Here is a 12,857-nt window from a genome sequence, read left to right on the forward strand (position 1 = left end):
TGTGAGTGCTATTTTAATTGATGGCATCAGTTCTATGTTATAATATCCTGGATTGAACTGATGACAGTGCTATTTTAATTGATGGATCAGTTCTATGTTGTACAATTTGTTCATGTACATACATGTTAGTATTAATTTGATGTGATTCAAACGCTGTCGCTATGTTGTTGTACTTATATTTATCTTCCTCATAAAATAGGCAATTGGTTATTACACATGACGAATAAATTGTAGCGATCATACTTTCACTAGTGCAGTATCTCAACATTGATAACATAATTGAATCATATAACAATCCCTCAACATGCGACAAAGAATCACTCCAAAGTTATTATTAATACCGGAGAACATAAGATGAAATTTTTGTAGGTAGCAAACCACCTGAAAGTTATCTTTCCAATCAATATATTGAGCCATCCCTATAGGTGTCACAAACAACCCTAGAGATCTTACAGCAATAACACAATATGATACACATCAATCGACTCTAATGTCACCTAGATACTCCAATTTCACCACAAGTATCCGTGAGTTCATTATTTGATATGGATCAAACAATTTCAGATTCATAATATTCAATTCAACACAAAGAACTTCAAAGATTACTCCCAAAGTTTTATCGGATGAAGTAGGATGAAAACATGTATCAACCTATGTGCCTAGATTGCCCCAATGTCACCATGGGGATACGCAAGTTGATTGCCCAAACATATATCAAGTGACATAATAAAATACCTTATTGTCACCACGAGTATCCACATGAAACAGATACATCAATTGATCTCAAATCCAAAATATTCAATTCAATAATAATGAAACCTCAATGGTAAGACTCAATTCATCACAACAAAGATAGAGAGTGATAGAGGTGAAGGTATCACGTCTTTTTATGAGATGGTGGCTATCGTTTTTGGTGGAATTGACTTTCACGATCTGACTACAAACGTGCGAGGACGTCGCGCCTTAGTAATCGCGAAACCAACTCCGAGAGGTTATTGACCACACCAGAGCATGATCAACCTGACCATGAGGGTCTATTTCCTACATGCAAACGAAGAACAAGCAAGAAACTGAAATTGCAATCTGAATATTGCGAATATAAGAGGAAAGCATTATTAATGGAAGAGGTTCTATGACATCTTGGTCTGGTCGTAAACAAACGAAGGACGCAAACTTGCAGCTATGTCGAACTTTTAATCTAAACAAAACTGAAGTCTAAATGGTGCCTTAAGGGTTGTATTTATTGGGGAAAAAGAGGAGATTTTGTCCTCCCTTGGCAAGGTGGGACTATAACACATCCTAAATCATTTCCCCTTCAATACAGACTCTAAAACCAACCTATGGAGTAGTATTTCAAAATTATGTGGGCCAGGCCCAAAACTAAGGTGACGCCGCACCTAAAATAAGCTATGGATGAAATTTATAAAGGGGCTTCTTGTATATTTCGTCCATGTTCCTTGTATGCCATCATAGAGGCTTCAAAGTGCTGAAAACTCCATCAGAACGCTGTTCTGATTCCCCTCTCCAGCAGGGTACCGGAATGGAGCTCCGGATGAGATCTCTTTAGAACTGAGGCTTACGGCGGTGGAAAATCTCATGTAGGTTTCTTTTTGGAGGTTTATCAATTTGTAGGATTTTGCAGCGTTGGAATCACGCCGGGAGGAGTTTGAGGCGCCCAAGGGAGGCACCACCCAGGCTTGTGCCCCCTAGACACCTTCTGGTCCTTCTCCAAAGCTTCGTGGGTCTGTTCTTGTCCATAAAAAATCTCCGTAATTTTTGTGGCATTTGGATTTCATTTGACATGGATTTTTTGGAATACCAAAAACATGCAAGAAAATAGCAACTAGCACTTGGCACTAGGTTAATACGTTAGTTCATGAAAATCATATAAAAGTGCACCAGAACTATATAAAATTGTTGTAAAAATGGCATGAATACTTCATAAATTATAGATACGTTGAAGACATATCAGACACTTCCACCACAACAAGCCCTTTATGATGCTCTCCAACAAATACTACTGGCCAAAGATGTTTCTTGACGTCGCGCATACATCAACTGGTGCTCCACATGTCACAAAGCTAAGTCTCAAGCTCAATCTCATGGTCTACATATGCCACTTCCTATACCATATCACCCATGGGAAGACATTAGTATGGATTTTGTGCTTGGCTTGCCTAGAACTCAAAACGGCAAAGATTCGATATTTGTCATTGTGAACCGTTTCCCTAATATGGTACATATTATTCCATGCAACAAGAGGGACGGTGCTTCACATGTTGCCTATCTCTTTTGTAGGAAATCTTGTGATTGCATGGAGTTCCCAAGACAATTGTATCGGACCGCGGTGTCAAGTTACTAACCTACTTTTGGAAGACACTTTGCGCCAAACTTAGAATCAAGCTACTCTTCACCACGTGTTGACCAAGAAAACCAACAGCCAAACGGAGGTCACCAACCGAACACTATCCACACTCCTCCACGTGTTGACCAAGAAAATATCAAGCGGTCGGAAGAATGCCTGCCATAGTCGAGTACACCAACAATCGAGTATGACACTCTACAACCAGCACATCCCCCTTCGATGTGGTCTATGGCTTCAACCTATTGTTGCCATTGGACATCCTCCCGCTACCACAACAAGAGGGAGCAAACGTGGACGCGAGCATATAGGAGCAACTTACCTCAAGAAGGTGCATGAAGATACAAGGCACACGACCGAACGCCAAGTACAACGCCTCGCCACCAAGCTCAACACCAACAAGCACCCCATGGTATTCATCCTCGGAAATCTTGTGTGGCTACACTACGCAATGACCACTTCCCCCACCGAGTTTAAGTCCAAGCTTCTAGGTGCTAGCACGCTACAACGACAACACCTACAAGGTCGACCCCACGCGACAAGTACAATGTGAGCGACATCTTCAACATCTAGGACCTATCTCCTTTACATGGTGATGATGCTATCGATCCGAGCGCGGATCTTCCCCAAGGGGGGAGATGATGCGGAGGATCCTTCGGTCATCCCATGGACACCACACCAAGTCATCATACACCAGGTGGACTCATAACAAGAGCTCGTGCACGTGCTATAGAAAGTGAGGTGAACTCACTCCTTTTTTAGCTTGACACGAATATGGATGGGAATTGGCTTCTACCACACCATGGAACTTTGTGTGTCATTAGGCATGAGGAAGACCCCCACCAAGGAGCTAAGGAGCCTCGCCAAGAGGAAGGATGGGAAGGACACAAGGAAGACGAAGACTAGCAATTGGAAGAAGAAGATGCACCCAGGTGACCCCATGCGCACTGCCCCTCCTGGACCCTGTGCGCACGACCCATCCAGAGGCTTTTCGGACATCCCGTGCGCATGAGCCTCCAGGACTCAGTGCATAGGAGCCCTGCCGCTTAGCCGCTGGCTACCCCATGCGCACGGGCGTGTACAGTGCACACGGGACCCCCATGCCCGTGGGGCCAACTTAGCCCATGCGTGGGCCCTCGTGTGAGTTGAACGGGAAATGCCCCTTTTGCCCCTCCTCTTGGTCCCTCACCTCGAGTCACCTATATATTTTGTACCTAAGCCATTTGTTAGGTTAGCAAAGCATATGGCATGATTTAGAGAGAGCTTTGCTCATCTACCTCTCCCCTTGGAGATCAAGACCTCCTAGGAGAAGATTCCCAAGTGGATATCAAGACCTCCTCTCCTAGGGTTGGATAAGACTATCATCAAGACCTTATTTCATTTGTATTTGAGAAGAACCTTTACCTTTGTGCTATTTTCCCTTGATTGTTCATGTTATTCTTGTGGATCTCATGTGCGTTATTCTAGTGGATGTTTGATTTGGGTTTGTTTGAGTGTTTCCCCTTTGTGTTCTTGTAGTTCTTTCCCTTTTCTCCTCCAAGTGTGAAGAAGATCAGCACTTAGGGTTTCACCCTACAACAGCTGGTGCGGGGAGCGGGCCGCTAGGGACGTGAGGATCTACATGCATAGCGCTTGCGGGTAGGACGGCGGAGGTGGGGCGGAGGGGCTCGCAGATCTGGAGGAGGTGGGGCTAGAGTCCATCAATCTAAGCTCATGGGCACGCCCGCCGGTGGGGCAGGGGAGGCCATCAGGGAGCGGTGGTCGGCGGCGTCGGAGTGGCGCCCATCGAGGCTATTGGTAGTCGTCGGTGCTATAGTGGCCACGAGCAAGTGTGGGCGTGGGAGCCTAACATCTTTTGGGCGGTCAAATAATATATTGAAGGTCCGTAAAATTCTTATGCTCCTAGAATAAGTAGGATAGATGATGATAAAGCCAAAAATAGTAAAACCACGGCTAAGAAGTCGGGAGAAAAGTGGGACTCCCTCTCTCTCAAAACCAACCACCTCCAAGGGTCATTTCCCCTCCATCTCTCTCCTCCTCTTCTTGCCTAGCTAGAGGGAGAGGAAGAGAGAGATCGGCCACAACTCATCCGTTCCATCCATAGATCGTAGCCAGGTGCACATTCCCGGCCGGAAGCTAGCACGCACTCTTTCCTGCCCAACGACGTACCTCGTGACGCCGCGCAAGCGGTCATGGGCAACTGCTGTGTTGCCCGGCCATCTTTCAAGCGGCGTGGCGGTGGCTCTCCCAGGCAACGCGGCGGACGCCTAGGAGGCGCCAACCTCCGGTGCCTCTCCACGGTGTCCTCAGTCACTGACACGCCGCGTGCCACGGCCCAGCCGCCTGTAACCGTGCTTGGCAAGGGCCTGGCCGCGGCCGACAACACCGAGGAGCTCCTCCGGCGGTACCAGCTTGGCGAGGAGCTGGGGCGCGGCGAGTTTGGGGTGACGCGACGGTGCATGGACGCGGCAAGGGGAGAGAAGCTCGCGTGCAAGTCGATCAGCAAGCGGAAGCTCCGGAGCAGCGTCGACATCGAGGACGTGCGGCGCGAGGTAGCCATCATGCGGTCGCTGCCCTCGCATGTAAACGTCGTGCGGCTCCGTGAGGCGTTCGAGGACGGCGACTCCGTGCACCTGGTCATGGAGGTGTGCGAGGGGGGCGAGCTCTTCGACCGCATCGTCGTGCGCGGTCACTACACCGAGCGTGCTGCCGCCGCTGTCATGCGCACTATCATGGAGGTCGTGCAGGTACGTCGTACTAGGTGTAATTCTTCGTTTGTTTTTGGCTAGTTTGTTTATTAACTGGTCTGGTTGTAAGTACATGAAACACAATGAAGACAGATTCAGATTTTTTTTAGGCGAGATTCAAATGGTCAAGACAGAATCAGATGGTCAAGAGAATTTAACGCTGAAGCACACGGCGTTGTACACATAAGTTTAGACGGTTCCGGGCATTGCAAACATTACCCACGTAACAGAATTTAGCATCCCAAAATTTAAAATGCACAAATATCATTAAAAATATTTACGGGCTATGTGGTTCAAGATGTATATAGTATAAACGTTTATCTACATGACTAAGGACTCAACTCTGAATGTGTCACCATCTTTCAGAATATACAATACTTACATATTTCGATATAAGATTATGCTACTTTTTGTCATGCCATGCAAAATGTAGAATCCGTTATTTTCCAAAGAAACCAATAATCAGCACAATCTGTACACACTCGATCTAGCGACTGAAACACAACACTTTTTGCAGCATTGCCACCAGAACGGTGTTATGCACCGGGACCTTAAGCCTGAGAATTTCTTGTACGCCAATGCATCTGAGAGCTCCCCTCTCAAGGTTATCGACTTCGGACTCTCCGTGTGCTTCAAGCCAGGTATAAACTTCTGAGCTTCTAATACGATTTATACATATCACAAATATGAAACATGATTTTTCTAGTTATGTGCGGTCCTCAGGTGAAAGATTCAGTGAGATCGTCGGATCTCCCTATTACATGGCGCCTGAAGTCCTGAAGAGAAACTATGGACAGGAAATCGACATCTGGAGTGCAGGCGTCATATTGTATATCTTGCTATGTGGTGTCCCTCCATTCTGGGCCGGTAAGTTCGTACTCCTGGAATCTGATATAGAACTCCGAAATTGTGTTCATGCTCACAAACTGATCAGGTTCAGCTTTCATCTTTTTTGTAGAAACGGACGAAGGGATTGCGCAGGCCATCATCCGATCACGCGTCGACTTCGAGCGCGAGCCTTGGCCGAAGGTGTCAGACAACGCCAAGGATCTTGTTAGCAGGATGCTTGAAAACAACCCTTATGCCAGATTGACGGCTCAACAAGTTTTAGGTCAGTAGATCTCACAATTCCTTCCACTTCTCTGAGATGATCAGCATGTATCTAACAATGGTTTACCAACTTCGAGAATGAAGAGCATCCATGGATACAGAATTCCACCGCTGCTCCAAACATTCCTCTTGGTGAAGCAGTAAGGTCAAGGCTAAAGCAATTCACTGTCATGAACAAGTTCAAGAAGAAGGCCTTGCTTGTGAGCTCACAAATAATCATTTTTCCTAACTATTATTTTATGGGACTATGGATTTTGATGAACATATATATGCTGAATTATGTGTCTATTGGCCAGGTGGTGGCGGAATACTTGCCTGCTGAAGAGCTGGAGGCAATCACGGAACTGTTCCACATGCTGGACACTAACAAGGATGGGCACCTGACAATTGAGGAGCTCAGGAAAGGTCTACAAATGATAGGGAACAATGTCCATGATACAGATGTGGATATGCTCATGGAAGCTGTGAGATCCTGCACATTCACTTTTACCAAAATAATTCTAAAGCATTTTCGAATGCAGACATTGGGGAGCTGTTCTTTTTCTATCTTGGTGTTTCAGAATTCTGACTTATGTGACCCCTACCATATCATTGAACTATTAAACAATAACCACCAGTTGCTCCATGATTCATAGAGCTTACAATTTGGTAAACTAAACTTCAAAGATTAACTATTTTGAGTTTTTAATCTTTAGGCAGACTTAGATGGAAATGGCACCTTGGACTGCAAGGAGTTTGTCACGGTCTCCATTCACCTGAAGAAAATCCGCAGCGAGGAACACCTCCCCAAGGTGTTCAACTACTTCGACAAGAACATGAGCGGGTTCATCGAGATGGAAGAGCTCAAGGAAGCGCTATCCCCAAGAGGCGACCAGAAGGCCATCGAGGACATCATCTTCGACGTTGACATTGACAAGGTTAGCAAGCTCACTATCAAGTATCAACACCTCCAGAAACAGGAAAACGCAAAAAGACGCTTTGGGTTGCCCCGGGTCGCTCCTTAAGACGACACGGGAGGCAAAAACTCTAGCCGCAGCCACCAGCCGCAACCTCCTCTCGTGCGCTGCGGCGACGTACGGTGCGGCGGCAGATGCGGGGACGGCGTGGTCGGAGCTCGCAAGGAAACAGGCCGGTGGTCCTGGAGCGGCGGAGTTGCGGAGTAGTGCGCTTGGCCACGACAACTTGCTGTGGAGGCGGGCCACGGTGGTTGGGCGGCGGGATATGGGCCGCATACAACGGCGTGCGCACCGGATCTGGCGTCCTTGGCGGCGCCGCCGCGCTTGATCGGTTGTTCCCGGCGCCTCTTGCCTCCATGGCCACGTTCTCCACTGGCCTGGCGGCAAACTGAAGTCGTGGATCTGGAACGGGTCTCCCTTGTTTCCATAGACTAGCCACAATGGATTAACTTGCACTCGTAAAGACTCTAGATTATATTACGACTCGTACATCTATAGTGGGAAATACTACGTAATATATTGTATGTGGTGTCATGCAAAGTTTTATTTATTAGGTTATGGACTCATTTTGTTTTGTATATATAATGTTACCATAGTATGAGTAACTAGCTATATTACTCAACTCATTGTCACATAAGCAAATTTGCTAAGTTGGACTCTATGCCTTTCCCACTATAGCTAATCTGACCAAGTCGGGCCGGCTGGGTGATGGCGTGGTCCTGTCCCGCGGTCGGTTCAAACATGCCATTGTGGGGTTTGCGGGCACCATTGGTCTTGTCGAATGGGAGGTGGATGCTGGGTTACTGCGGCGGCGGCTCCATGCGGTTGGAAGAGAGACCGTGTTTTATTTATTTATTAGGTAATGAACAATTGCGCCCATTTATCCATTCAAAACTACACCCTTCGTCTAACAATATAACATCATTTTGCAAGCTAATAGTTCATTACAGATATTGATCCTGATTACATGAGGGAACTCATCAAACCATCAGGACCAAACATCATGCTCTGCCGATTTAGCCAGAACATGTGTTGCCTCATTATAAGAACGATTGACAGGGATAAAAGTACAAGATACAAACTTTGTGACACATTTTCTAATATCATGGACTATGGCTCTAATACCTATCAAAACGTAAACCCTCGACCTTTTTTGAATATGTCTTTGAGTTTATTCGGAAAAAGCACGGCGGAAGGCATCTACCCAAAGCCCTCCTATGGGCACTTTGGTTAAAGTGTCTGAGTAGCCTTGAACCAAAAGTTTCATTGTTGATCAATGATAGGCAATCAGATGCTAGTGATCTTCCTTATACTAGTGTTATTGGCCAGGATTACGACTTGACGAAGTGACATGGCTTCTGCTACTATAGAAAATTGAACTCTTTCAAAGTAAACTCTGTTTGCCGCACGCACCCTTCCCTGGTGATCACATATCACCACACCAAAGCTCGTTGTGTAGTAAGTTCGTTACATCCATCGCCCATCCAATGGGAAATGGTGCATGCGTTGCTTGTGTGGTGGTAGATGCTGCCTGGGCGCAACAATGTCGACGTGTCATGCTGGCCCGCCCTTTTAGCTGGCTTGCCAGGCCGACAGTACACGTCCCTTTTATAAAAGGTCCTACATGGGTTGAGTAGTTCCAGGCCTTCACATGGCTGGGACGTAACGTGTCGGGCCTTGCCACCCATAGGCCAGGTTTGGCTAGAAAGTCAGGGCCTAGATCATAGTGTGATGGTCATGGGGTGCACTTAGAGCATCGATGACCAGACATGACAAATCCGAGTATCTACTAACCCCCTAAATGTCTGTGAATGCACTCGCGGGAAGCTCTGGTCTGCCCCTGGTTTTTTCGTCATCCTAATCACTACCCCTATTTGCAAACCCCATACTAACCATCCAATGTTCATTTTATCATATGTGGTACATGTTAGATGAAGCAGACAAGCTAAAGACAAAGAAACTACCCTAATTTACTCGTCATCATCGGCGATGTCGGAACTGCCTCGTGGTCATTGGCGGCGCAACAAAGCTCTAGTGCCCTCTTCCTCATCGTCGAGGTCCGTGAAGAGCTGCCCCTGCCACAAGTCGGCCATGTGGATACGATGGCGGTTTGCCTCGACCTCTTACTCGAACTACATCTAGTCAAGGATGGCGGTTTTGCTCAGCCCTGAACTGTAGTGCCACCTCCATGGCTTGGGTGTGTTGGAACTTCACCTCCTAATCCTCCATGCCAAATCCCTCGAGCTGAACCTCCATTCCCGGTGCCTCATCTGCCTCCTCCTCCATGTCTTTTGATACACCCCCCTTTGGTACCTCCTCCTGCCCCACCATAATTTGAGTGGCACGACGTGCCTCCTCGGACGACACTCTTTGGTGCCGCACATCTGGGCGGCGCTCAAGGTGTGACCAGCTTGTAGTAGGTTATTTTCAGTCGATCTTGGCCATAGGGAGGTCCGAGTGGAAGGGGAAGCAGATGGAGCGAGTGCTGGTTGCGCGAACAGAAATGAGTTGAGGAAAATAGGGGCATCTAGGGTTTCCCTCATTGGCCAGCTTAAATAGAAGACTTTGGTACCTCGGGTTATGAGCAAGAGTAGCGTCATGAATGTGTTCTCACAAAATCAGAGCAGGAAGCTAGCAGACCGATGGGTTTCACAGGGGTCCCACCCGTTAGACCGATGTGGTCACTGTGTCTGAGCATCCCCATATCCGCACAACATATGGGACGGGTATGAGGGTTGATACACAACTTGGACGGAGCTGGTTTTGGGGAGTCCAGTTGCATGGAGATTTTCTATCTGGATTGTCCGCCCAAATGTTTAGGGAGGGAAGTGGGTGGTCCGATTAAGTTATTTGTGGCACCAATTTTGTATTTCAAACCAGCTCATATAGTACAACTATTGTTATTGTTTTGATGTTTAATATAAAAACAATTATTTTTATGCTAGTTAGGATGGTCTCAAAACTGATTACAGTACAAGAATAGGGTATAATGAGATTTCAAAAAAAGAGCTAAAAATGCATGTGTATGGGTAATCTCACCATCTCATACTGAAGAGGTCATTAGAACAACCTATCCAATTCTCGTCCTTCCAACCAAACAATAAAAAGTGCTTATCCAATGTATCAAGTCCCACCCTACTAATCAAAATAACATGGCTATCCCTAACCAGGTGGTGCGATATCCTCATCGAACCTAGCCTTGCCCTCAAACCAAACACCCCCTTAGTCGCTCGGTGCACCTTGAGCTACATCACAGTCATGTCGTGTGGCATTCTAGCCTCTTGTAAGTGCTAGATGTTGGGATGGTGGTATGGAAGGAGGTGTCGGGTGGCTTCGTTGGGCATGGCAGCATGGTGAATGTCGATTTGCAGCATTAGGTTGCCATTGTCTTGAGAGGGTCGAAGGTTTCATGCAAGACATGGTCCTACAGGTGCTCTCTCTCTCTCTCTCTCCGCTGCCAGAGTCACGGTGACTCGTCTCTGCTCCTCCCATAGCAGTTTTGGTTCTCTTCACTTTCCACAGCGTTGATGGTTGTGAGGTGGTGGTGCGGTGCCTGGTGTGCAGTGTTCTGTGATTCCTGGAAAGCCTGTTGGGGTCTTGATCCCCCTCATCGAGTTGGTCAAGCTAGATATGGCAAGTTCGACGGAGGGTCGTCGATGGTATGATTTTGGGGGATCATGCTTTGTCGGCAGTCATTGATAATTCGGTCATGCTCGCTAGCGTATTTGTGCTTGTGTTTCACTATTTTGTATAGCTAATTGGGACTTCGTGCACTTTGGATCTTGTTTTCCCTCGGTATTCTCTAATTAACAAGACAATTATATTCTTCTAAATGAATAGTCATAACTCTTGTCAGTTTACCCCCCCCCCCCAAAAACATCATGTGAATCATCAGAAACCAGAAATGACTAGGCAACTAGTTCAACAAGTATATCAGCTAACTCAACCCCCCATGTGTGCTACAGGATGGCAAGATAAGCTATGAGGAGTTTGAGTTAATGATGAAAGCTGGAGTGGACTGGAGGAATGCATCACGACAGTACTCAAGAGCAATTTTCAATACCCTCAGCCGCAAGATGTTCAAGGACGTGTCTCTAAAGCTTGATCCCAGCAGCCTGCTAGGTGGTGCTGGGAAAGAACAATAGGACATTAGCTGAGAAAAGTGTGACTCCACTTGCATGCTCATTTGTAACACGCACACACAGACACACATACACTCACTCACTCACACACACACGGAGAGAGAGAGGGAGAGAAAGTGTGTGTGTAATAAGTGTATCTCTTTTCCTTGATCATGTAGAGGTCACCGCATTTTTTGATGCAAAACGATCATGGAGGTCATTAACCCTGATTATCTCAAATGCGGGTGTCAAACAATTGTCAGAAATACTTGTATTGTACTTGCCTCCACGAGACCATGTCATCTGTTTTATTACTAGATGACCCGTTGCGCCCATGGCACAAAAAGTGAAAGCGAGCTGAGTACTCAAACCATGCATATGATATTGATTCAGAATCAACTTAACAGATACTTATATTCCATTACATGGTAGCTTGATAGCTTAAACGCTTAAAAGAAAGTATTGAGATCACTTGAGAATAGCAGACGTTGGCTTTATAATTATAAAGCAAGCTATATTAGTACAGTGCATTGCCTGAGTATTGTATCTGCCGCCAATATGAAAGACTTAGGAGGTAGAGCCACTACATGTCCCATAAGTATTGAACATAATTTCATCATCCAAACAGCTTTACCGGCGTGTTTGGTGAGTTATTGCGAGCGAAAGGAAAAAAGACTTCCATATCACTAAACTCTTGTCTAGATCCCAATGATATAATTGTTTATTTTTTGTAGAATGTCTTCTGATTGCAAAGTCGTACTTAGCAATACAAAAGCTTTGAACAACTGGGGTCTACCACATGGAAAATAGAGAAACTACTCCATTACATGACAACCACGAAGGAAATAAATCTTTGATGTGAGGAACTCACTAAAGAGCAAAGCTTATGGCCACAAGCAACCTGTTACTGATACGTCTTTATCGTATCTACTTTCCCTAACACTTTTACTCTTGTTTTGTACTCTAATTTGCATGATTTGAATGAAACTAACCAGGACCGGTGTTGTTTTCAGCAGAATTGTTATGGTGTTGTTTTTGTGTAGAAATCAAAGTTCTTGGATTGACCTGAAAATTTACGAAGAATTTTTATGGAATATATAAAAATACTAGTGGAAAATATATCAAAGGGGGCCCACCTAGGAGCCACAAGCTCAGGGGGCATGCCCACCCCCTAGGGCGCACCCTACAAGCTTGTGGGCCCGTTGGACCTCCAGCAACCCTAACTCCAACTCCATATATCACTGGTACCGTTATGTGATATACAAATGTTTTTTACCCCTTCCCGCGACAGAGTTTTAAACCATCACCTCATCATTGTGTGCGATAGGGGGGGTCCTTCCCACACAACCCAGAAACCGTCGGGGATAGGCGAGCAGTTACTGACGATTGCCATAGACTAAACATATGAGAAGTCACGCCCGTCCCAAACGTTACATCTCGAAGTTACGTTTCTGATCCGAGAGACATCCAAAATGATTACGCCGCTATAGTCGTGTGGAAAAGGTGGATATCACAAACATTTAATCTACCGATGTGTTTGTGATGGGTATGTTATCGCACA

General features: G+C 46.1%; 1 protein-coding gene across 2 annotated transcripts; it reads left to right on the plus strand.

Annotated features, from left to right (window-relative positions):
- The first annotated feature begins 4,363 nt into the window (after positions 1 to 4,363).
- Positions 4,364 to 11,536, plus strand: LOC125506970 (calcium-dependent protein kinase 29-like). Of its 2 annotated transcripts, none has more exons than XM_087525852.1 (8): positions 4,364 to 5,109; positions 5,627 to 5,750; positions 5,833 to 5,976; positions 6,068 to 6,220; positions 6,304 to 6,419; positions 6,516 to 6,683; positions 6,915 to 7,136; positions 7,854 to 7,992. In XM_087525852.1, exons 1-8 carry the CDS (start codon positions 4,555 to 4,557, stop codon positions 7,860 to 7,862), a joined length of 1,491 nt encoding a protein of 496 aa, XP_087381978.1. In that variant the 5' UTR covers positions 4,364 to 4,554; the 3' UTR covers positions 7,863 to 7,992. The 2 variants fall into 2 exon arrangements, with proteins under 2 accessions (XP_087381978.1, XP_048527634.1); XM_048671677.2 differs by lacking the exon at positions 7,854 to 7,992 and adding an exon at positions 11,141 to 11,536 and having other exon boundaries at positions 4,365 to 5,109.
- Positions 11,537 to 12,857: the final 1,321 nt, after the last annotated feature.

Source organism: Triticum urartu, chromosome 5A (assembly GCF_056163025.1).
Source record: "Triticum urartu cultivar PI428250 chromosome 5A, HENAU_Tu73, whole genome shotgun sequence".
In the NCBI taxonomy this organism is placed as follows: domain Eukaryota; kingdom Viridiplantae; phylum Streptophyta; class Magnoliopsida; order Poales; family Poaceae; genus Triticum; species Triticum urartu.